Source organism: Loxodonta africana, chromosome 19 (assembly GCF_030014295.1).
Source record: "Loxodonta africana isolate mLoxAfr1 chromosome 19, mLoxAfr1.hap2, whole genome shotgun sequence".
Taxonomy (NCBI): domain Eukaryota; kingdom Metazoa; phylum Chordata; class Mammalia; order Proboscidea; family Elephantidae; genus Loxodonta; species Loxodonta africana.
In genome coordinates this window covers 32,430,280-32,455,090 of record NC_087360.1, presented here as the reverse complement: position 1 = coordinate 32,455,090, position 24,811 = coordinate 32,430,280, and the positions used below count along the sequence as shown (strand labels likewise).

At 44.7% G+C, this 24,811-nt stretch overlaps 1 protein-coding gene across 4 annotated transcripts in view; it reads left to right on the top strand.

Annotated features, from left to right (window-relative positions):
* The window catches only part of LOC100669322 (protein HIRA), a 109,516-nt gene that overhangs the window by 17,044 nt on the left and 67,661 nt on the right, over positions 1 to 24,811 (top strand). For 2 of the 4 annotated variants that reach the window (XM_010598778.3, XM_010598781.2), the window contains exons 2-7: positions 9,861 to 9,923; positions 11,640 to 11,750; positions 12,987 to 13,077; positions 14,484 to 14,578; positions 22,197 to 22,292; positions 23,576 to 23,736. In XM_010598778.3, the coding sequence (XP_010597080.2) occupies positions 9,861 to 9,923; positions 11,640 to 11,750; positions 12,987 to 13,077; positions 14,484 to 14,578; positions 22,197 to 22,292; positions 23,576 to 23,736 (617 nt within the window). Of the gene's footprint in view, positions 1 to 9,860; positions 9,924 to 11,637; positions 11,751 to 11,825; positions 11,960 to 12,986; positions 13,078 to 14,483; positions 14,579 to 22,196; positions 22,293 to 23,575; positions 23,737 to 24,811 lie in introns of those variants that run through there. The other 2 variants (XM_010598780.3, XM_010598783.3) reach the window with 2 other exon arrangements.

Genomic DNA, 24,811 nt, shown 5'->3' with positions numbered 1-24,811 from the left:
TGCCAATTGACTTAGATGTCTGCTGAAACCATGGTCCCCAGACCCCTGCCCCTGCTATACTGGCCTTCGAAGCATTCGGTTTATTCAGGAAACTTCTTTGGTTTTGGTTTAGTCCAGTTGTGCTGACCTCCCCTGTATTGTGTGCTGTCTTTCCCTTCACGTAAAGTAGTTCTTACCTACTATCTAATTAGAGAATGCCCCTCTTCCACCCTCCCTCCCTCCCCTGTCTCGTAACTACGAAAGAATGTGTTCTTCTCAGTTTCAACTATTTCTCAAGTTCTTATAATAGTGGTCTCATACAATATTTGTCCTTTAGAACTGACTAATTTCACTCGGCATATAATGCCTTCCAGGTTCCTCTATGTTATGAACTGTTTCACAGATTCCTCACTGTTCTTTATCGATGCGTAGTATTCCATTGTGTGAATATACCGTAATTTCTTTATCCATTCATCCATTGATGGGCACCTTGGTTGCTTCCATCTTATTGCTGTTGTAAACAGTGCTGCAATAAACATAGTTGTGCATGTATCTGTTCGTGTAGAGGCTCTTATTTCTCTAGGATATATTCCAAGGAGTGGGATTGCTGGATTGTATGGTAGTTCTATTTCTAGCTTTTTAAGGAAGCGCCAAATCAATTTCCAAAGTGGTTGTACCATTTTACATTCCCACCAGCAGTGTATAAGTGTTCCAGTCTCTCCACAGCCTCTCCAACATTGATTATTTTGTGTTTTTTGGATTAATGCCAGCCTTGTTGGAGTGAGATGAAATCTCATTGTAGTTTTGATCTGCATTTCCCTAATGGCTAATGATTGTGAACAATTCCTCAAATATCTGTTAGCTACCTGAATGTCTTATTTAGTGAAGTGTCTATTCATATCTTTTGCCCTTTTTTTAATTGGGTTATTTGTCTTTTTGCAGTTGAATTTTTGTAGTATCATGTAGATTTTAGAGATCAGGCACTGATCAGAAATGTCATAGCTAAAAACTTTTTCCAAGTCTGTAGGTAGTCTTTTTACTCTTTTGGTGAAGTCTTTGGATAAGCATAGGTGTTTGATTTTTAGGAGCTCCCAGTTATCTAGTTTTTCTTCTACATTCTTCATAATGTTTTGTATATTATTTATGCCATGTATTCGGGCTCCTAACGTCCCTATTTTTTCTTCCATGATCTTTATCGTTTTAGATTTTATATTTAGGTCTTTGATCCATTTTGGGTTAGTTTTTGTGCATGGAGTGAGGTATGAGTTTTGTTTCATTTTTTTGCAGGTGGATATCTAGTTATGCCAGTACCATTTGTTAAAAAGACTGTCTTTTCCCCATTTAACTGTTTTGGGGCCTTTGTCAAATATCAACTGCTCATATGTGAATGAATTTATGTCTGGATTCTCAATTCTGTTCCATTGGTCCATGTATTTGTTGTACCAGTACTAGGCTGTTTTGACTACTGTGGTGGTATAATAGGTTCTAAGAGCAAGTAAGGTAAGGCCTCCGACTTTGTTCTTCTTTTTCAGTAATGCCTTATTTTTCCGGGGCCTCTTTCCCTTCCATATGAAATTGGTGATTTGTTTCTCCACGTCCTTAATGTCCTTGGGATTTTGATTGGGATTGCATTAAATGTATAGATCGCTTTTGGTAGAATAGACATTTTTATAATGTTAAGTCTTCCTATCCACGAGCACGGTATGTTCTTCCAGTTAAGTAAGTCCCTTTTGGTTTCTTGCAGAAGCGTGCTGTAGTTTTCTTTGTATAAGTCTTTTACAAATGTCTGGTAAGATTTATTCCTAAGTATTTTATCTTCTTGGGGGCTACTGTAAATGGCATTGATTTGGTGATTTCCTCTTCGATGCTCTTTTTGTTGGTGTAGAGCAATCCAACTGATTTTTGTATGTTTATCTTGTATCCCGCCACTCTTCTGAACTCTTCTATTAGTTTCAGTAGTTTTCTGGAGGATTCCTTAGGGTTTTCTGTGTATAGGATCATGTCATCTGCAAATAGAGATACTTTTACTTCTTCCTTGCCAATCTGGATGCCCTTTATTTCTTTATCTAGCATAATTGCTCTGGCTAGGACTTCCAAGGCTGTAATCTTTGATCTTCATCAGAAAGTGTTTCAAGTTCTCTTCACTTTCAGCAAGTAAAGTTGTATCACAGACTGTTAATGAGTCCTCCAGTCCTGATGCCACATTTTTCTTCATATAGTCCAGCTTCTTGGATTATTTGCTCGGTATGCAGATTGAATAAGTATGGTGAAAGGCTAGAACCATGATGCATACCTTTTCTGATTTTAAACCATGCAGTATCAGCTTGTTCTGTTCAAACGACTGCCTCTCGAACTATGTACAGGTTCCTCATGAGCCTAATTAAGTGTTCTGGAATTCCCATTCTTTGCAATATTATCCATGATTTCTTATGATCCACACAGCCGATTGCCTTGTATAGTCAATAAAATACAAGTAAACATCTTTCTGGTATTCTCTGCTTTCAGCCAAGATCCATCTGACATCAGCAGTGATATCCCTTGTCCACATCCTCTTCTGAATCCGGCTTGAATTTCTGGGAGATCCCTGTTGATGTACTGATTCAGCTCTTTTTGAATTATCTTCAACAACAACAAAAAATTTTTTTTCAGAAATAGATCGCCAGGTCCTTCTTCCTAGTCTTTCTTAGTCTGGAAGTTCTGCTGAAACTTGTTCACCACGGATGACCTTGCTGATCTTTGACTGAAGCCTGTCCACCATGGGTGACCCTGTTGGTCTTTGAAATACTGGTGGCATAGTTTCCAGCATCACAGCAACATGCAAGCCACAACAGTACAACAAACTGACAGAGACATGGTGGGGAAATTATATCACATGTAAGAAGTTGCTAAGAAAAGAAACAGAACATGATTAGGGTACTTACAGTGGGCCTCAATGAAGGGGTGACATTGAGCAAAGACGTGGAGGAGGCCAGGGAGGAAGCCATTGTGGGTATCTAGGAGCAGAGCCTTCCAGGCAGAGGGAAGAGCCAGTGCAGGGCCCCCTGGGTAAGAGCATGCCTAGTTCAGTCCAGGAGCAGAGAGGAGGCCAGTGCGCCTGGCCAGAGGCTGGCTGGGCCGGAGAGGAGGTCAGATAAGTAATGGGGAGTTGGCTGTTGTGAAGGGTCTTGTTGGCTTTTCTCTTGGGGGATGGCTTAACTGTGATGGGCTGGCTGCGGGTAAAGTAGGTTTTGGTGGGAAGATCAGGAGATCTCTTTTGGAGATGTACAAGTAAGATATTTGGTAGGTAGTTGGTGATAGGAGTTGACTGCATACAGGTCACATCAGTGTGCTTAGGTGTGTAACAGTATATATGTTATCACCTTTGCAAGAAAATAATCAGTGTTTTAATGACTTAACCATTGGTGTGAGGGGTGGTGGTGATTCGGTGGTAGAATTCTCGCCTTCCATGCAGGAATCCTGGGTTCAGTTCCTGGCCAGTGCACCTCAGTGCTGCTACCACCTGTCTGTCAGTGGAGGTTTACATGTTGCTATGATGCTGAACAGGTTTCAGTGGAGCGGCCAGACTAAGATAGACTGGTAACCTAAAGATTGGTGGTTCAAACCCACCAAGCAACTGCAGGAGAAAGACCTGGCAATCTGCTTCTGTGAAGATAGCACCAAAGAAAACCCTGTGGGTGGTTCCACTGTGTCACCTGGGGTCACTGTGAGTCAGAATTGACTTGACAGCACCTAAGAACAACGTTTTATGAAACTGTAGGAAGTTCCTTGCCTCCTTTTGCTCTCTCCCTTCTTTCCTTATTTCTTCTTTCGGCTTCTTTCTCATTATAAGGTTGCTTTGACATTGACACAATACTCTATCTTATTCAGATTTCCCGTTTTATTTGTATTCACTTGTGTGTGTGTATACGCGTGTATGTTTAGTTCTGTATAATGAACATAAACAGTAGCTTGTTTATTTTATGGTGTCCATCACCATAGCCAATAGTTACAATACCTTTATCACCAAACCCATCTTCCTTCCAAGTCCCCACCTTACATTTTAATACTGTTCTGTAACTTCTTTTTTCTCTTGGTAAATGTTTCAAACATTTCTCCATGTTTTATTTTTAGTTACAAACTTACCAAAACTTGTTACAGTCAAGCTTTGTTGGATCCGTACAGGAAAGGCATTCCCAGGAGGAAGGTAAAACCAGTGAAGGCCTCCACTTTGCCAAGCTTCCATTTCATCAGGACAATGGAACAGGGAGCTGTGAGAGCAATAAAATCCCAGAAATGGGAGCCCAAACCAAAGGCTGTAGGGCCAGGTCTCCTGCTCAGAGTTTAAATTCCCACGTTTTGACTTCCTCCAGAAATCTTTTGTCTGCTGCAGTACAGGGAACAGTTCTATGTGACCATGCCCTGTCAAAATCTCAGCTCCCATAACTTATTTTTTATTCCCTGCCAGATCAAAAGCACTTGTGCTGTTGCTTTCAGTTCAACCTCTGAGAGTAGACAGTGCTTCAGGACAGTGTCAGCAGAGTATTGTGGGTGGACCGAGCTGGTAGTCAAGGAGGGGGTGACCTGGAGCTGAGCCTTGGAGGAGAAATGGTGTGCACTGGGTGTGCAGGGACAGCCTTCTGGTCCAGGGTTGTTCAGAGGATGTAGAATTGCCTGATGTCTCTGGAGTATAGGGTGTGTGTTAATTTATATTTCATCTCTATCTCTATATAGAGAAAGGCCAGAAGCTGGAGAGAGTTGGGAATTCATCTTTACCATTGTGCTGTGCCACAGGAAAAGTTCTCAGCAAGTTAAGCCATAAAATCCTTCTCCCTCTGTTCTACCTTAAAGAGCCGTTTGAACAAAGGTTGATTCCCACTAAATGTGAGCAACTGGTTTTCTTGGGACTGAAAGGCCCAGGGCAGTAAGGAGGTAGGGAACTGCTGGGAACTTTGTGGACGTCCACCACTGTATTTCAGTTAATCCCAAGTGCATCACTAAGAAAGGAGACACAGCACCAATGAAACTTTGCAGCACCTTTCACTGCAAGGTGGCACATTCTGATCTCGGAAACATTAAAATGTGGAGCACAGACATCTTAGGGCAGTATGACAGAGCACAAGGTCCTTGGAAGGATGAATGTGCCTCCCCATTTTTGCAGGTTCAGACACTGGTGTTTGAGGAGATTAAATAATTTACCCAGGTGTGCATGGCTAGTAAGTGTCAAGGATGAGGATTCAACCCAGGGTGTTTAATGGTAAAACCCAAGCCTGTTCCTAACCCTAATTCCTGCTTGAGGCCTTGAGGCCCTCTCCAGCTGACCTCCCTTCTAGTCTTCACAGCTAAAGCCCATCCTCCATACAGCTGTTGTGGAACCAGGACGTGAATCTCTCCATGTCATTCCCCTGCTTAAAAGGCACCTTTCGAGCAAAGGTCTGAGCTCCTTACAGGAGCCTTACCAGCCCTTCCCATCTCTCTAGCCTACTCTGTCTTGCCGCTCTCTATCTTGCCCTCCACACTGTAGCAGCACATTGAACTCTCTTGATTCTGTGCCCTGTCCCCTCTGCGTGATATAACTCCTGCTGAACCTTTGGGATTCAATTCAGTTGCCGCTTCTCCAGGAAGCCCCCAGGCTGAGTTAGGTGGCTTTCTGCCTGTGCAGATGTCCCTCAGTGGACTGACCAGTGAGGTCTGTATGCTCATCAGTAGTTCTGTGAGCTTCCTGAGGGAGGGGCTTTGACTTATGTATCTTTATTTTCTTAGTACTTAGCCCAATAATCAGGCACATGGTAGATATTTGCAAATGTTGAATGGATAATAAAACAGTGCAGTTGACTCTGCCAGTGGTCGTGGTATGAAGGAACACGGACTGTATTTGGCACCTTTGCAATCGAGTCCATCAACGCAGCCTGGCTTGTCTTGTGTGTACTCTTGGGTAGTCAGGGTGTGTGACTTGCAGGTAAGTGTTTTTGATGTATTTCTTGAGAGTACCAGTATAACCCAATGTCTCATATACTTATGGATCTGAAAATTACTCTGAAGGACAAGTGAATTCTCCTCCCTGGTTGCCTGTTCAAGACCAGTGCTTAGTTAGCTAGAAATCTTTTGGTTAAAATGATAATATCCAGCTCAAGCTGGCTTAAGCAAAAAAAAGTGAATGAATTGGCATTTGGGGTTATCTCGTATTACATGACAAGCTACCCCAAAACATATTGGATTAAAGCAATAACCATGTTGTTATTTGCTCATGATTCTGCAATTTGTGCAGGGCTCATCAGGAACAGCTCATCCCTGCCCTGAATGTGTTCTGCTGGGAAGACTCGAACAGCTTGAGGCTGGGTAGAACTGCTCCCCTTGGCTCCTGTGTTGGGGTCCTGATTCTCACTGTTGTCTGGGCTCTTCAGTCCTTTCCACGTGGCCACCTTGGGATTTCTCACAGTATGGTGATTCAGGGTAGTTGAACTTCTTACATGACAACTGGCTTTTTCTAGAGGGCAAAAATGGGAGCTACTCAACCTTCTTTAAACTTAAACTTGGAACTGGGGCAGTATTGCTTCCGCCACGTTCTGTTGGTTAAACCAGGTCGTAGGGCCAACCCAGATGCAAGGAGAGGGAAGCATACAGGGCAGGAATCTGGGCAGATGTGGTTTACTGTGTCCAGGGAAAGGTTCAGCACAGCCTGCATACTCTTGCACACTCCCACTTCACTTTCGTGTTAGTTTCCTCCAGGCAATGGTCACGCCCACCCTCACTGCTGTCCAGGCAAACTTTCCCAGCGTCACCTAGGGCTCTGGAGCCAGATGCTAGGATTCCACCAGGCAGCTCTCTTTATGCCTCAATTTCTACCTCATCTGTAAAATGGGGACATCAGAACTATCAACCTCAGAAGGTTGTTCACAATTTCAAGAATGCCCTGAACTGTGTTACCTGCAGGGTTTAAGGGTCAGATGAATTGCTCACAAGCATGTTGTGGGGTGGGGAGGTAAGGTTTTGGCCTTGGAAAGGCAAAGCTTCACAGTAGCCGAGGGTCACTCTGGCCCACCTGGGAGAAACTGTGAGCCACCAGCACAAGGGCTGGTCTGCTTGAGCTTCCCCAGGGCCCTGAGGGGAGCTGCTGCACCAGCGGGTTCACAGCTCCCCTGCTGCTGGACACATCTGCTCTTCTGTATCTTGCAGGGCTCTCAGTGGGTGAGGTGGCTTGTGGTGATAACTCGTAGATGTCCTCTTGTGTTTGCCAGGACTCTGTGCCTCTGTTTCAGTGCTAAAACCAAAACCAAACCTGTTGCCCTCGAGTCGATTCTGACTTCCCACCCTTCATATCAATTTGGAGCACTAGCATTTGCACAGCTCAAGTCTAGGCCTGCAGCCCCAATTTTCCTTTTTGTTATTTCAGGATTTCCTGTGAGATGCTTCTTGCAGCTACTTGGGCGTGTCTGGGTGCATGGGTGCAACCTCTCTTCCCAGCCTCTCAGCCTGTGGGAAAGTGTGCCATGTTCTCACTGGCAGCATGTAGGACCCTATGGCTTATCATATTTGGCAGCCACTTTGCCCACAAAAAACCCAGGGGTGCCCAGATGGGCCTGGGTACACAGACAGGAGCACCAGTTTGAGCACTCCCAGGCCTCACCTGTACTATCAGCACCTGACTTCTTTTACCCCACTGTGTATAGTTTGCTGGATTCTTTGGGAGATCAAGAGGAGATCTGTCAGGGCCTGCTGGGCTATAAAAGAAAAGTTACTTGTAGGCTTTCTTACCTCACGCCTTTGTGAGTTCGTTCAACTATTGGGTCTGGTTCCTTAAAAGGTGTGTAACTGTGCTGAGCCGAATTGGACTCGTCCTGTGAAGCCTTGGAATGAAAACCAGGCAGAGAAGGGCTATGTCTCCTGTGTGTTTGAGATAGCTTTGAGCACACTGTATTTGCTCCATAGAGGCAGTCAGCAACTCAGTGGCCTACCTGTTACCATAGAGCTCTGGCTCTTGGGTTTGCTTCTGTGGGTGACTGAGGGGCCCAGAGACCAGGCTAGAGCTGCCAGTATGATCATAGAGGTCGGCAGCTATCACTCTGGTGTGGTGGCTTTTGTGGTTTTGGAATTCAGTAAGTATGAGAAATGATATTATATGTAGTTCGACTTCCAAACTTGCCTAGGGTTTCTATTCTTGTATTTAGCATGGCTGCTCCTGAGTTTGCACAGCTGTTTTCCTCACTACCAGTAATGAGCAGTAAGAAGGAAACTTATTTTTCCTTGTGTTGTGAAAGCTCTTGGTCCATTTGACTGTAGGAGTGTCTAGAATAAGGTAAGTGGGCTGGGTGCTACCTTGGGCCAGTGCTTGGCACTGTCTTTTGGGTACCACCATTTGATTATACACGCTTGGCGTGGAAGTTCTGGAAACTACCAGCTCTCAGGTGACCACTGCCTGCCCCATTCCCCCCCACCCACCTGTACTTGCCGTGAGATTCTAGAGCTGGTAACCCTCATCCCAGGGTCCTTGCAGTCTCCTTTTGGGTGACAGAGTGGAATGTCCCCTATGAAGAGATTCTTTGGCAACAGCCCCTTGTCTGTATCAGCAATTGCTGGTGCTCAGTTAGTTGTCATACATTTATTTTGTCACTCAGCTACTGAGCTACCACACACCAGGCAGTGTGCTCAGAGCTGAGGATATGGTGATGAACTAGACAGTGATTGATGTTCCATTTGTGGCTCTTTTATGCTTGGCCTGGAAGCAGACCAGGGAACCAAACAAACGCCCACCAGGCACAGGCTCCAGGATTGCCTTCCACAACCTGCTGGGTTTTGAGTTCTCTGGTCCAGCCATCCAACCTTTGTTTTGTGGGCTCCTATTGTGGGCCTGGGAATATACCGAGCCCTGTGGGAACTCCAAGAACTAGTAGCCTCAGACCTTTCCCCTAGAGGGGGAGAATCTAATTGAGCATATAATTTTTTTTTATTGTGGGCCTGGGAATATACCGAGCCCTGTGGGAACTCCAAGAACTAGTAGCCTCAGACCTTTCCGCTAGAGGGGGAGAATCTAATTGAGCATATAATACATAAAGGAGGTTCAGCCAGAGGAGATGCCAAGAAGATGGAATTTCTTTGGACTTTGATACAGCATTAATGGAAGACTTTTTGGAAGCAGAAGCAGAATGAGGCAATGATGCTTCTGCGTTGCAGCTGCCAATGTTCCTACTTGCTGTGAGCTAGCCAGTCAGAAAGGACAGGGTGTGCCCCTGACCAGCTGCTGGCCAGGTACAGATCCATGGGCAGAGGAGATGTCTAAAAGTGATAACTATGTGCTCACTTTACTAAATCCCTGTGACTCAGCACTTTTATCATGAACAGTTCCTAACCTTACAGTGTGTCTTCTTCACAGATGTGTGTCCTAGAAGATGGCAGTTTATTGTCCACTAGACCTCTGTGTGAATGCCCAGGCATCCCGTGGGCTCAGTCATTGTAGTGATGGAATGCTTTATTTCACTTTTGGACTTCAGCTCTTTAACATTGCTTGGAGACTCTTCCCAACCGTTTATACTTTAACTGAAACTGGTAGATCACTCCAGCCTTAAACCAAAAACCAAACCAGTTGCTGGTGTCCCTGGGTGGTTCAAATGGTTAATGCACTCGACTGCTAACCAAAAGGTTGCAGGTTGGAGTCCAGCCAGAGGTGCGTCGGAAGAAAGGCCTGGAGATCTGCTGAAAAACCAACCACTGAAGACCCTGTGGAGCACAGTTGCACTCCAACGTGCATGAGGGAGACTTGATAGCAATTTTTTGTTTTTGTTTTTGTTTTTCCTAGGTGCAGTTATTGGAGTTGTTAAGTGAATAACCAGTATTTTTAAATTTTTGAGTCTATTGCTGGTCTTCAATGAATAAAAGCCAATTCAGATATTTTTCTTCTTTGTTTCCAGGCAAGCCAATTTTTTCAGTTGATATTCACCCTGACGGGACCAAGTTTGCAACTGGAGGACAAGGTATGTTCATGGTAGAATAGAGGGAGTGCATCACAGCACAGCTCTCTTCTCCTGGGCTGTCTGTTTAGCTGTAGATAGAATACCTACTATTTTTCAGTATGTTCGTGACTCCTGTAGTTATTAATTTTCTGGGCTCAAAGGAATTCAGCTTGGTTGGAAAGAAAGTGCAGTGGTCGAGTAAAAATGTCCAGACCATGTGATGATATGATCCATAGTATTGTTAGTGTGCTTCATCTAATATCTCCTGCAATGTTGTAATAACATATCTCTGTTTGGAAAGATAAAGTCATTTTTTAAGCCAGGACACCAAGATGTATATATGCTGGCACAAAGTAGCAGTCATGGCAGAGCCCAGCCCCACGTGATCTTCACCCCAAAGCAGGGTCTCCCTTTGGCTAAAGCCGGAGTCTCCTTGGACAGTACCTGGCAAGTGCCTTTGTGAGTTCTGGGTCCTTAGGCCAGGTGCTGCAGGGTGGGTGGGCTGCAGACTTCTCTGTCCTGGAGGGCAGGAAGAAGGGAGGGAGTGCAGGGAAGCGAATCAGGCAGAGAGGGCACTGTCTTCTTCCTGTGTGCTGTGGACTGCACCTGAGAGGAGCCCACAGGTCTCATGGAAGAGTGTCTGGACTAGCTGGGGGAGAACAGAGTTTTTTCCTTGTCCACAAAAGGAGGCACACTTTACTTTCTCCTCAGGTAGTAGGTCTAGGAGAGATGTCTAGAATATATCTTAACCCTTACATATTGGCCAAAAGACCATTCCAGGCATGCTTCACGGTCATTGTGGCATGTGCGTTTCCAGACATGTTCTGGTTTTTGCGCTTCTGTAGTAGAAAGTTATGGGCTCAAGCACAGCAACAATTGTGAGGATGGTACAGGACCGGGCCGTGTTTCGTTCTGTTGTGCATGGGATCACTGAGTCGGAACTGACTCGATGGCATCAAACAGCAACAGTGATAGAAAGTTAAGTGAGGGATTAGGCTTTTGTTAGTTGTCAGTAATGGCAAGTTGGGGAAGATAAATCATTACAAAAATGCATGTATATGTATGTATGTGTGTATTTTTAGTCAAGCAGTACCTTCGGGTGTAGCCACAGAAACCCAGAGTCCCCTCTTTCAGGTGACCTCTCATTTGTAGGAGACTGCAAAGCACAGACAAGAAGATAATGAGCCCTGCTTCCTGTGTTCAGGGCACATTTCAGACTTGGGCCTCAGCTGCCTAGTCGGCTCTGGGGACAGCCATGGATTCCAGACAGCACCTTGAATGCGAGGGAAACCCCAAGAGGGACTGTGCTGCTTTAGTTTCTAGGGTGTACACGTCCAGACCTGAAGAGGTCCTGGGGCATTGACTTTTCCAGCCTCATTTTACAGACGAAGAGGCTGGATCCTGGGCAGGGATCAGGGCTTTCTCAGGGCCCCTGGTGGATCCGTATTAAAGGCCGAACTAGAGCTCAAGTGCCTCCTCATTTCTAGTCTAGGATTGTTACCATCAAGACTGTGAGCCTTGGCCCACTACTAATTCCACACTCCCTTTGGAGCCACGGATACTTGTTTTTCTTTATCTTTTCTGTAACTTAAATTAGTCGTTCAAATTCATTCTTCTTTAGGTCTAGTCAGTTATGATTTATGAAAACTAAGTGAGGACTTGTCGTAGTTAATATTACTTATTGATACCAAATTTCCACTCTTTGCACATTGAGTTATTTTTGTTCTTTCCTTCCAGGGCAGGATTCTGGGAAGGTTGTGATCTGGAATATGTCTCCAGTCCTCCAGGAGGATGACGAGAAGGATGAAAATATTCCCAAGATGCTTTGCCAGATGGACAATCACTTAGGTATTACAGAGTGGCCCTTTGCAGGCTTTGCGTGTTGGCAGAGTGCCCAAGGTTAGCACATGTGTTTGTAATTAGAAAGATAAGGCCCCGTGCGGCGGTAACTCCCCTCGGCCTGCTGTCTGAAGGCACAGATGTTGGCTGCACACCTGGGTGAGTTATTCGGCAGAAGACTCGGCCCGCCCACAGAACCATCTTTGGACAGTCTGCAGGTACCTCTGGTGATTTCCTGCTCATGAGTCGTTAACTGCCTGATTCCATGGGGCTTTGGGGCCAGCAACCTGGAAGCAATAGGGTTCTCGGGAAGGGTGTGTAAGACATGTCACCAAAGCGTCTCAGACTGGGACTGTGTCACTCTGAGGCTCTCTGCCAGGACCCTTTTGGCCATTGGACTGTGTCGTGGTTTCCTTTCCTGCTTTAGTACCTTAGTTTCCCACTCCTGATCATCAGGGTGACTGTACCTGGCTCGGGTTTCCAGCCCAGCTGCCTCCCTTGAGAGTCTCTATTAACAAGGACTGGCCTTGGGACATCAGCCCCTTCCTTTGCTCTGTGTGTTCTTATTCTCCCAACATGCCTCTCAGTGTCCTTTGCCCTGGAGCACACGTTATTCCCAGGCCATGTCTTGGCTATAACCTTGATACTGTTCATCGTATATCAGGTCTTCCAGAGGCTGAGGTGTGAATGTTCCTGGAGTCCCTGACATGGGATTTCTGCTGGAGCTTAGCTTCTGCGTGTAAAATCAGTCTCCAGTGCTGGCAAGCTTGGAAAATCCGAATATAAAAAGCACTAGCCCTGACAGGTGGCATGAAGCAGGGTTTTATACTTTATTAAGCTGTCCCCCTGAAAGTTCTGGAAAAGGCATCTTCGCTCTCATTCAAGAGTGATTCCTACTCAGCTATACATCTCATCAATAGACAGCCCTTTTGAAATAATGAGATTTAGTTATCATTTATTTTCTTGGAAACAAGCCTCCTCCTATTGACTCTTTCATTCAGTACTAACAATTCTCAGATTATGTATATTTTCTTCCTCCAGACTCCGTTCTGGTAGTTTGTTATTACAGCACAAATAGGTTAGTGCTTAAACTGAATTATTTTTCTGGGTCTCTCACTCAGTAGATGCCTCGAATAGATTAGATAAATTAGATTTTATAAACCCCTTATATCTTGCCAAACTCTGCATAAAGCAAAACGGGCATGACTGTTGGATGTTCATCACCCTATTTTTTTTTCTTCCCAGCATGTGTGAACTGTGTGCGGTGGTCAAACAGTGGGATGTATTTAGCTTCTGGGGGAGATGACAAACTGATTATGGTGTGGAAGCGGGCTACGTAAGCATCATTTTCCTTTCTTCACGTTTTATTTTTAGAAGCTTCTTTGCTGGTCTTATCAAAGTCCCCTCTCCCTACCCTGGCACTGAAGTCCCCAGAGCTCCAACTTCATAAATAGTAGGAAGTGCACATAGATTAGGAGCAGATGGGGCCTGACTGGGAGTCAGGAGTCCACTGACCCACCTGGTACCTGGTCAGCTGCCATCGATCTGGGCTGAATGAAGGGTTTCCAACTGAAAATGAAGGGCTTATCCCTTCTAGTACTAACATTGGTGGCTTCATTTGTTTTGTTCTTCAAATGAAATTTCACGTGGAACTCCAGCATACAAAATGGTTAAAAACCGAGCTGCTCAGGTGGAATCGGGCTGGGGACCCAGAGCCTACCCACTTGGCCATTCACCTCATTTCTCATCAGCCTAAACCTGGGGCTCCAAGGAGCCCCCTTGAAAGCCCCTGCTCTGTACCCAAAATGAGCTAGCCATCACCTGGAAAACTATATTTTTCCTTAAATCTGGGAAAAGAGTCTCTCAAGGTGCGCTCTGGGAATCTGTTCCATAGTAAGCTCCCCAGGTGGCTCTGGGGACGTCATCCTAGGGAAGCAGACCCTACACATTGCTCAGCCAGAGTGGCCGTATGGTCATGACTTCAAAGGCAGAGGCATGCCATCTCCTTAAGCCCACGTGGCTGCCTTAGTGAGCTCTGTTTCTGTGGGGTTATGGAGAGTTTTATAAGGGTCCAGAGTATTAATAGAGGTTCTGAGCATTGCATTGGTGGTGTCAGCACCTCCTCTGCTAGGAGTCCCTTGTGATTGCTCATGTGGAAGGAGTAAGGACCAGTGGCTCGCCTGGTCTCTCTGCCTCCAGTTTTAAGGCTTTTATGAGGTGAGCAAAAAAATACTTTTGGTTTTGCTACTTTAAATCACTGGTATAAATAATATGTTTAGTATACCAACTGAAAAAATATAAAAGAAAATTACTCACAGTCCCACGATTTAAAGAAAGTCATGGTTAATATTTTGTTTTTTTTTTTTTTTTTGGTGTGTGTCCTTCCGATCAGTTTTCCACGCTATCTGACATCTATGCTATATGTATTTTCTTTACGTAAATGATATCATGTTGTATACGATGTTTTGTAGCCGGCTTGTTGCACTTAATTATGTATTGTGAACATTTTCCCATGCAGTGGATATTCTTTTACCATGAGATTCTTAACGGTTATGTAGTATTTCATCAAGTGCGTGTACTATAGTTCACCTAATCAGCTCCTCTTGCACAACAATTTGGTGGTTCCCAGCCATTGTTTGTTTTTGCTTTGTTCTTTTTGCCATGATACGCCATGCTGCAGTGAGCATCTCTGCTATACCTGGAGTGTTCCATGAGTGCCTTTCTGACTCCTCTTTCACACAGGTACATCGGCCCCAGTACTGTGTTCGGCTCCAGTGGTAAGCTTTCCAATGTGGAGCAGTGGCGATGTGTCTCCATCCTCCGGAGTCACTCAGGCGGTGAGTGGAGCTGTCTGTTGAGCTCGGTGGGCCCCTGGCAGCTGGTGCAGATCAGCAGCAGCAACTCCATATTCCCTGTGTCTGGGCCACCCTCCCCCATCACCTTCCATCACGTCCTGCCTGTCCCCTCAAGGTATATGCGGTTTCCATCTCCACTGCCTGCCTCCAGCTGCACTCAGTGCCCCTGACTCCTTTCTTCATGGGGTGTATGTTTATATATTCAGTGTAGAGTGTCCCATGTTCTGCTCTTTATCCTGGTGAACTGAATCAGTACCTTCATCAGTGGATCACTAAGTCTGTAAGCACACTTTATTTATTCCATAGAGACCAGCATACAGGTGCCCTATGAAAAGTTTTTTACTTGACCTTGAGTATGCGTACAAAGTGTTTTAAATCGAATTGGTATGGAAAGAGCCACGTCTTATGTGTTTGGGCTTAAGCAGAAGATTGGTCTATAGCAGTCTACAGACACATGCCAGATGCTGTTTTGAGTACCAGGGATACCAGGTTGAATATGGTTTAGACTTATCTTAGAAAGCCTGTGCTCATAAGATGAGCATATGAAGCAGGGAAATTAAGTCTAGGATTTGGAGGAGTGTACTAAGGAGGATGTCAAGGAAGACTGCTTGTGGGAGGCAAGTGTGTGAGCCGAGTTAACTGAAAGAATTGTGGATGGAAGGGTTTTCCAGGCAGGGAGGGACAGCATGAGCGAAGGCTCAGAAGTGAGAAAAGACTTGGTGTGAATGGTGAACTAGGAACCTTTCACCTTTGTCAGATCTTTACATACAAGGCAGGGAGCATCATAAAATGAGGTGGGTAAGGTGTGCAGGGACCAGGAAGTCTCGTATCCATGTTAATGAGTGTGTCCTTTATCATGGAAGAGACAGGGAGCCATTAGAAGCTGTGAAGCACAAGAAGGAGATCCTGACAGCTGTGTGAAAAAGGAGATTGTTGCGGTAGTTCAGATTAAAGCTTCTGGAGCCTGAACTAGGCTTGTGAAAATTGGGATAGAGAGGAGGGAATTGATTTGAGAAATACTTAGGACAGGGCAATGGAAGGGATGATGACATGTAGACTCCTAGCTGGGTGTCTGGATGGTTAGTGGTGTCCTCTACTGAGACCATAAGGACAACAGGAAACTGCAGGCTTATGGAGACAGACACCAACTCAGTAATGGGATGTGCTGAGTTTGAGGGCATGGGGGAATGTCAGGAGACCATTGGAGCTGAGTCTGGGGTTTGGGGGAAGACGAGTCAGGGTGAGAGTTTTGGAAGGCATCGGCTATAATCCATTGATAGTTATGCTCAGCAAATCCTATGTAGACAGTTTAAAGGTAAACAGACCCATCTCTTGGTGACCACAGATTGATTCCACATTTGTAAAAGGTGAAACAGTAGTATTTAATGTTAATGACAATAAAAATGTGTAATCTGTCCTTACTTACTTCACAGCTACCAACAGTGGAGACCAGTGGGTTTCTCTGGAACTTGGCACATGTGCCTATGAGGGTGTTCACATGGGGCTGGGAGGGGGGATGGGGGCCTAAAGTGGAGAGTTTTACAGGGCCCCTGACCTGGGACTTGGGCTGAGCTGTAACCTCGACTTATCTCCTGCCCCACCACCCCATGAGTCTCTTTTACCAGGCAGGTAGAGTTGACCACCTTCACCTGGGGTACCTGCCACTCATGTTCACTGGTCCTGGTAGCAGATGTGGGTGAAACAGTACAAGAAGAAAAATCAGTGTAAAAGTAGAAATGAATGAATAAGAAAGCGCCCAATCTTTGAAAAGCAGAATATGAGAAACATATACTTGGCATATTTAATCAGGGTAGAGAGAGGGGAGAAAAAACTTACACAGAATTAGAAGTAAGTAAAGGTCTAGAAGAACATTTAACTCAGAGGGAAAAAATTATCAAGGAGTCCAATGTAACATTTATACTATTAAAATAAAAAATAATTTTAAAAAAGACTACAAAGAATAGACAGTTTTTTAGAAAATAGAAGATTTAAATATTGATACCATAGGGTTAGAAAACCTGAACAGAATAATAACCAATGCAGAAGTTGAAGCCTACCTTTGGAAATGGTTCCTGATCCTAAATTATTTGCTGATGCATTCTTTCAAGCTTTTAAGAATAATTATTCCAGAAAATAGAAGTATTTATTCTTCAAAGGAAGTTATAACCTTGGATTTCCAAAATCTAATAAAAATAACAAAAGTATAGCCTAATATGAATAAAGATGGAAAAATCAGAAACAAAATACTAGCGGATTTGAAGATAGTTGAAAGCAATGGAAGAATTGTGTAGTACAAGGGAATCTATTCATGTAATTTAACATGCTAGAAAGTTAAAGAAGAAAAGTCACAGAGTCATCTCAGGTGTACTGAAAGGAATTTTACGTGATTCAGCATTAACTCCTCAATAAAATACTTTTAAAATGGTATTAGAAAGATACTTCCTTAATTGTGATAGGCCTGTTTTTTTCCAAACCAATGACAAATACTACAGTTCACAGTTAAATTCCCATTTAGATTAAGAAAAGACAGGGATGGGTGCTGTCACAATTAATTTGTTGCTTTGGGATTTCTGCAATACAGTTGAACAGAAATCAGAAGAAAAATAAATTTTCATATTGGAAAATGAAATCCTCAAAGAGTTTGCATTCATGTAGAAGGAGACAGACAATAAACGAGCCATGTTAGAAATTAGAAGATAAGTGCCAAGGCGCAAAAAATAAAGAGGCAGAGTACCTTTTTGACCAGGGTTCTCAGGGAGGGCCTCACTGAGAAGGTAACATTTGAATGGAGCTCTGATAGAAGTGTAAGGAACAACCATGTGGACATCTGGGAGAGCCTTCCAGGCAGAGGGAATAGCCAGGGCAGTCTTTGGAGTGTGGATATATGCTTGGTGTGTTCAGAGAATGGCCAAGGGACTAGGGCTGAGGGAGTGAAGTGGGGAGGGGAGCAGTGAGGTGGGAGCAGTGGGCCTTGTAGACCTTTGTGAAAAGCTCTTTCTCTGAGTGTGATGAGAAGCCTCAGTAGGGCTTTGATCAGAGGAACGATGAGACCTCTGGCAGCTATGCGGAGACTATATTGTGGAGGGTCAAGGGCAGCATTTAGAGGCCAGTGAGGAGGCTATTGCAGTAATCTAGGTGAGAGACCATGGTGGTTGGACCTGGGTCATGACAGTGAACGTGGTGAAAAGTGGTCAAGATGAAGCTATATCTTAAAGATGTAGCCAATTAGACTTCCTGGCGGATTGGATATGGGATATGATGTAAGCAGTGGAATCAAGGAAGACTTCAAGGACTGTGGCCTGAACAATGGAAAGGATGCAGTTGCCATCACCTGAGATGGGGCAGGTTTGGGGAAAATTTTTAGGAGTTTAGTTTGGCACATGTTAAGTTTGTAGAGGCTGTTAGAAATGCAAATGGACATGCCATGTAGGCAGTTGGATAGGTGAGTTGAGTTAAGGGAGAGGTTTGGGTGGGAGCAGAGTCCAAGGATGGAGCCTGAGGCTTAGAGAGGTGAGAAGCCAGCAAAAAAGGTTGAGAAAGAGGACTGGTAAGGCAGTGGAGAAAGTGTTTGAAGGAGAGGGAAGCAAGCAGTGTGTTGTATATCACTGCAAGATAAACTGAGGACTAAGGATTGATCACTTGACTTGACAGCATGGGTACCACTAGTGATCTTGACAACGGTAATACATATTGATGTATTTGGGATCAAAGCCTAACTGAAGAGTGCTCAAGAAAGACTAGGGTAGAGCTGGATTGAACTGGGGCTGGGATTTTGTCACGTGGGTGCGAAGACCCAGGTTTAAAAGTTCAAAGGGGAGTGACATGATGATGAATCATGGAATCTCAGCTGGATAAAAAGGGAGGTAAGAACAGGGACAGGGACAGTAGGCCGTGGAAAGATTGTAGGAGTTGAGAGTGAGCTGGAAGCATGGGATTAACGGTTGCAGTATGGAGGGTTAAGATTTAGACCAGAGAGGGATTGCAGTTGTCTGTCGTGAAAGGTCTCTAGGCATGACCTGAGATGAATGGATGAGGTAGTGGGAGTCAGGGTCATTGAAGGAGAGAAAGGCGTTTAAGAAACCAAGAGCCCTAGGTGTTAGAAGAATCATCTTACTGGAATCACCAAAAATGATGACAAGAGAATGACATAGTCCTCAAGTGAGGGGAAGGATCTCAGGTGTGTGTAGATGATTGCATAAAGAAGAGATAGGTGCAAAATGATACAACCATTTTGGGAAACAATGTGGCACTTCCTTAGAAAACTAGAAATAGAAATGCCATATGATCCAGCAATCCCACTCCTAGGAATATATCCTAGAGAAATAGTCATCACGTGGACAGACATATGTACACCCATATTCATTGCAGCATTCTTCACAATAGCAAAAAGATGGAAACAACCTAGATGCCCATCGACAGATGAATGGATAAACAAAATGTGGTACGTACACACAATGGAGTATTACGCAATAATAAAGAACAACCATGAACCTGTGAAGCGTCTCATAACATGGATGAACCTGGAGGACATTATGCTGAGCGAAATAAGTCAATCACAAAAGGAAAATATTGTATGAGACCACTACTGTAAATACTCATGAAAAGGTTTACATACAAAAAGAAACAATCTTTGATGGTTACAAGGGAGGGGATGGGGTGGGGATGGAAAAACACTTAATAGACAATAGATAAGTGGAAACTTTGGTGAAGGGTAATATAGTACCCAATACCGGGGAAGACAGCACCACCTGTATAAGGCAAGGTCATGGTAGCTCCATAGACACATCCAAACTCCCTGAGGGACTGAATTGCTGGGCTGAGGGCTATGGGGACCATGATCTCAGGGAATGTCTAGCTCAATTGGCGTAACATAGTTTATAAAGAATATGTTCTACATTCTACTTTGGTGAATAGCGTCTGGGGTCTTAAAAGCCTGTGAGCAGCCACCTAGGATACTCCACTGGTCTCACCCCTTTGGGAGCAAGGAAGCATGAAGAAAGTTAAAGGTACAAGGGAAAGATTAGTCCAGAAGACTAACAGACCATATCTGCCATGGTCTCCACCAGACTGAGTCCAGAACAATGATATGGTGCCTGGCTACCACCACTGACAGCTCTGACAGTGATCATAACAGATGGTCCCAGGCAGAGCTAGAGAAAAATGTAGAACAAAATTCCAACTCAAAAAGAAAGGCCAGGTTTGCTGGCCTGGCAGAGACTCGAGAAGCCCTGTGAGTATGGCCCCCAGACATCCTTTCAGCTCAGTAATGAGGTCACTCCTGAGGTTCACCCTTCAGCCAAAGATTGAACAGGCCTATGGAACAGAACAGGCCCAGGAAACAGGAAAGCTGGTAATAAGGAACCCAGGGTTGAGAAGGGAGTGTTGACGTGTCGTGGGGTTGTTAACCAATGCCATAGAACAATGTTGTGTACTAACTGTTAGATAAGAAACTAGTTTGTTCTGTAAACTTTCAACTAAAGTAGGAAAAAAAAAAAAGAAATAGGGTGGCTGGTATGGTCTGAAGACAGAAGCTTCAGAAGTTGGGTTTAACGTGGATGAATCTTGACAGCATCATGCTGACTCAAAGAAGTCAGTCACAAAGGAACAAATATTGTATGACCCCAGGTATATGAAATACCTACAGTAAGCAAGTGTATAGAGACCAAAGTTCATTAGTGTTTACTCGAGGTGGGTGGGGGAGGGGAATGGGGACTGGTTAAGGGACACTGAACTTTTCTTAAGAGTGATGGGAAAATTTGGAAATAGAGAATGGTAACGGCTGAGCAACATGATGACAATAACTAATGTTACACGCAACTGTACGTGGGAAGAATGTTGAAAAGGCAAACGATTCCTTAAGTATGTATTTACCACATACTTTGGACATGTTATCAGGAGGGATCAGCCCTTGGAGAAGGAAATCATGCTTGGTAAAGTAGAGGATCAGCGAAAAAGAGAAAGACCCTCAATGAGATGGAATGACACAGTGGCTGCAACAATGGGCTCAAGCATAAAAGTGATCATGAGGAAGGCACAGGACTGGGCAGTGTTTGGTTTCATTGTACATAGGGTCGCTACGAGTTGAAACTGATCTGGTGGCACCTAACAACAACATTTACCACATACACAAAAAATGATAATAAAAAGTACAACAAACAAGTGGGGTTTAAGGAGGATATTCTATAAGATGTATGGATTTACTGTAGAACTTGGCAGTGATTCCAGAGGGTGTCTGGAAGGATAAGCAAGGTTGCATTTCAAAAAATTGAAAGATGCGGTGACTAAAGCATTGTAGTTCTTAGGAGAAAGCTAGCAACGCTGAAGTAGGCTGCAGTGTACCGAAGAACTTAGCGTATTGTGAAGGAGGCATCACTTACCAGTAATGGAAAGAATTATTCCTCATGTGCAATATAGTAACCACTAAGAAGTTTGTGGGTGAAAGGAAATTGATTTAGACCCTCACTAAATACAGCACACACCAAAATAAATGTCATATATTAACAAGATAAAAATTCTGAGTAAACCAGGAGAAAACAGAATTGAATATTAACCTCTAGCAGAGGGAATATTAATATGTGATATTAATAGGCAAAAGAAATCACAAAGGAGAATAACAGACTTCACAGCATAAAACTCCTACCGTATAGAAAGTAAACTGATGAAGTTTACAGCTAATGTCTGTATTGTATATAGTTCACAGAAATTGCTTTAGAAATTCTTGCTTCCCATCTGACCACTTCTTTGTTCTAGTACTCAGATACTACAATGATATTCCATTGTTTACATGTCTGCCCCTTCCGGACTTGAAGCTCCTAGAGGAGGATCTTGGTTTCTTGGGTTTTGTAGGCATTGCACTCATATTTGCTAGATCTGCACAAAAGACCTTCCAGTAGACAGTCACAGGATATAAGCGAATGAGTTAAAAGAAGACAAATGTAGATAATAGACATGAAAATTCTTCACTTTCACTAATAATCAAATTCAAATTCAAAGTTATGAAAATGTACTTAGAGGAAAGGGTGCTTTGGAGGGAAAGGGGTGCTCCTAGAAGTGTCTTAGAGGTGAGACCCAGTTTGTGAGGAGAAGGGCCTAAGGATGACTTTCCACTCATTCATTTATTCAGCAGCTCTTTATTGAGTCCTTCCTGCGTTGCTGGCTATTCTGCTCAGTGCTTGACCTACAGTGTCTCAGTTAATACCCAAGAGCCTCTCTGAGAAAGGCTGGATCACGGTTGGAGAAGCAAGCTTAGCAGGTTTGGGGGATGTGTTTAAGGCTGTAGACCTAGTAAGTGTCAGAGCCCAAGTGTGTGATGCACAAGCTTTGAACTGATGTTCTTAGTTGCTTCATCTGAAAGGAGTGGGGCAGGGTCAGTTAGATGCTTTAAACTTTATGGCCCATTGAAAAAGCTTATTGGGAATTTTTTTCATCAAATTGGTTGGGGAAAAAAAAAAATAACCTCTAGCTCTGATGGCCCCAGGCCAAGTATCCTTAGATGTATGAACCCCCAAGACTGCTGGCCCAGCTACCAGAGGTGGCACTGACTGCCCACCTCAGTCCACTTCTTGAACTGCCATGTAAGAGATCCTGGTCTTCTTTCCAGATGTGATGGATGTGGCGTGGTCTCCCCATGATGCTTGGCTGGCCTCTTGCAGCGTGGATAACACTGTCGTCATCTGGAATGCTGTGAAGTTCCCAGGTCTGGCGCCTTCCTCTGACTCTTGTTGAGTAGCTGTCCAGCACTGCTGTCTGTCCAGCTAGTCCGGTGGCAGCAAGTGTGTCCCTGTGGCGTGGGATCTATGTGTCTTGTCAAGTAACCCACTTCTTTTTTTTTTTCCCCCTTTATCAATGTACTTAAGGTTCAAAAAGAGATTTATGTTAAAGGAAAATATTAACTAAGTGCTAGCACAGATGTGATACATATCATGAGGGTAGTACATGGACAGCTGGCACCTGGGGAGCCCAAATCAGCATGTGTTTGGCTCACACCCGGTGCCTCACATGTGCCCTGTCCTCTGAGAACATGCCCTCCTACCTCTGCTCTCGGGCTTCAGCTCAGTTGCCATCTCCTCTGTGAAACCCTTGAGTAGACGTGGGTGAATACAAAGCCCGTTTTCTTGAACAAATGCAGTTTTCTCTTAAAGTAAGAAAAAGTTTAATTTTTCTTACGCAGTGTGTTTGAAGTCATGTCAGATGCCATAACATGGCATACTGCTGCAGTTTAATACCTAGTAAAATACTTCTCATACTCCCTCTCTGTATTTGAAACATGTTTTCCTCATGTGTGGTGACACTCTTGGTCTGACCATGGAGAGGAGGAGTTTAGAGAATGGTGTGAAGGAAAGCTCTTTGTAGTGTTTGCATGAAGTACCCTCTCACATATCTTTGTCTGTAATGATGGCTCGCAAAGGTCTCACTAAGCACAGGGCCCAGCCCCCAGAGCTCTTAGGCCTGCTCTCTATCAGAGAGCTGCCAGGGAGGTTCCCATCAGAAGTGCTGGTGTCACAGCCCAGGTGGGCCCAGGCTTTGGTCCAGGAGGGGAGGCCATGGGCAGGGCTACTTGCCACCTTTGGCCCATGCCTAGGCACCCTTCTTACCTGACTTTTGGGGGGCAGTTGCGGCTTCAGTCTACATGTGTTAACTGTAGTTGAAAGGAAATCTGTGGTGTCTGCCTACTTGATGCAGTTCTTTCTTCAGGCTCCTTTTGGCCTGGGTGGAGATCAAGTTAGGGAGCTCTCCCGCTTGTGTCATAGGGTCTGCCAGGAGGTGGAATTGACTCGATGGCAGTGGGTTTTTTTTTTTGGTTTTCTGTATGTGTGCGTTGGGGGAGGGTGGTGCCTGGCTAAGGCAGATTTCTGAGTCCCTTTCTTCTTCAGTCTCCATCCCATGGTCCACGAATTGCAGCTCATTTGTTTTTTCAGTATGGCTTTGTTGTTTTCCCCCTAGGTAACGCATTTCCAATTTTCTTATTTTTCTTCACAGAAATTCTAGCTACACTGAGAGGTCATTCTGGTTTGGTGAAAGGGTTGACTTGGGACCCTGTTGGTAAATATATTGCCTCTCAAGCTGATGACCGCAGCCTGAAAGTGTGGCGGACACTGGACTGGCAGTTAGAGACCAGCATCACCAAGCCTTTTGACGAGGTAACTGGAGACAGCCCAGAGCTTGTGTCCGTGTCCCCCACCTGCCCGCCCCCCAGACTAGCAGATGCCCAAGAGGGGTTTGGCAGCCATCCCAGCCGGAGAAAGAGCTGGCGTGATACTGGTCACGTGGGTGATTGCATGGGCCCCCCGGACGGCTGTGGCCCCATGTAGTCCAAGGGCCTGAGTGGGCTAGTCAGGGTTTTCTTCAGGGAGCACTCTGGCCCCAAGAGTCAGATGATGGAGTCTTATTTGAGTAGCTGTTAAAGCTCCAACTTTGAAGTGATAAAGATTTGTGAATTTTAAAGCTGAAGAAAACCTTAGGAACGTTCTCGCATTTCATGTTGCACAGCCCACTGCCACAATGTGGATGAAGTTCCTTGTCGTGTGGCGTTTACATTGTGCCACCCTTCAGAGTAGTTTGTGTGTGTGAGGGGAGGTGGCGGAGACATTCTTGTAGTTTTCCTGATGGTGTGTGTTGCTTGGCTTGTGTGGACTTCCACTCTGTAGGCCAGCCACCTTCTCTTTTGGGTGCAGTTAGCTGTATGATTTGCAAAATGTTTGGAGATCAGGCTGCAGTGATTTTTGCGGTCTTTTGTCTCTTCTTTTGAGTTCTGATATACGGAATCAGAACTTAAGACCACCATTATTCATTAGATGTTTATTAAGTACCTACTAAATGCAAGGCAGTACTGGAAACGGGAAAAAAAGTGGATTAAGATGGTCTCTCCTCTTGAAGCTTACAGTCCAGTGGGAAAGACAGACGTTCAAGTCAGTCGTAAGTATGATGATGGGATTGGCTTGAGTGTGCAGGACGGCGCAGGAGGGCTGACTGCATCAGGGAAGACTTCTCAGAGTTTTGTGGGATGCATAGATGTTTGCCCGATGGTCAGAACTGGCTGCGTGTATTCAGTTCTACCCAAGCCAGCACCAGTTTCTGAACTGGGTATATACTAAAAAAAAAAAACACCAGTATTTGCCTTCCTTGGCCCTGCTCCCCTTGGCTACAGCTGCCTGGTACAGGTGACCTGGGCCCTCACATCGAGACTTCCTCAGGGCTTCAGCTGCCTACCTGGCG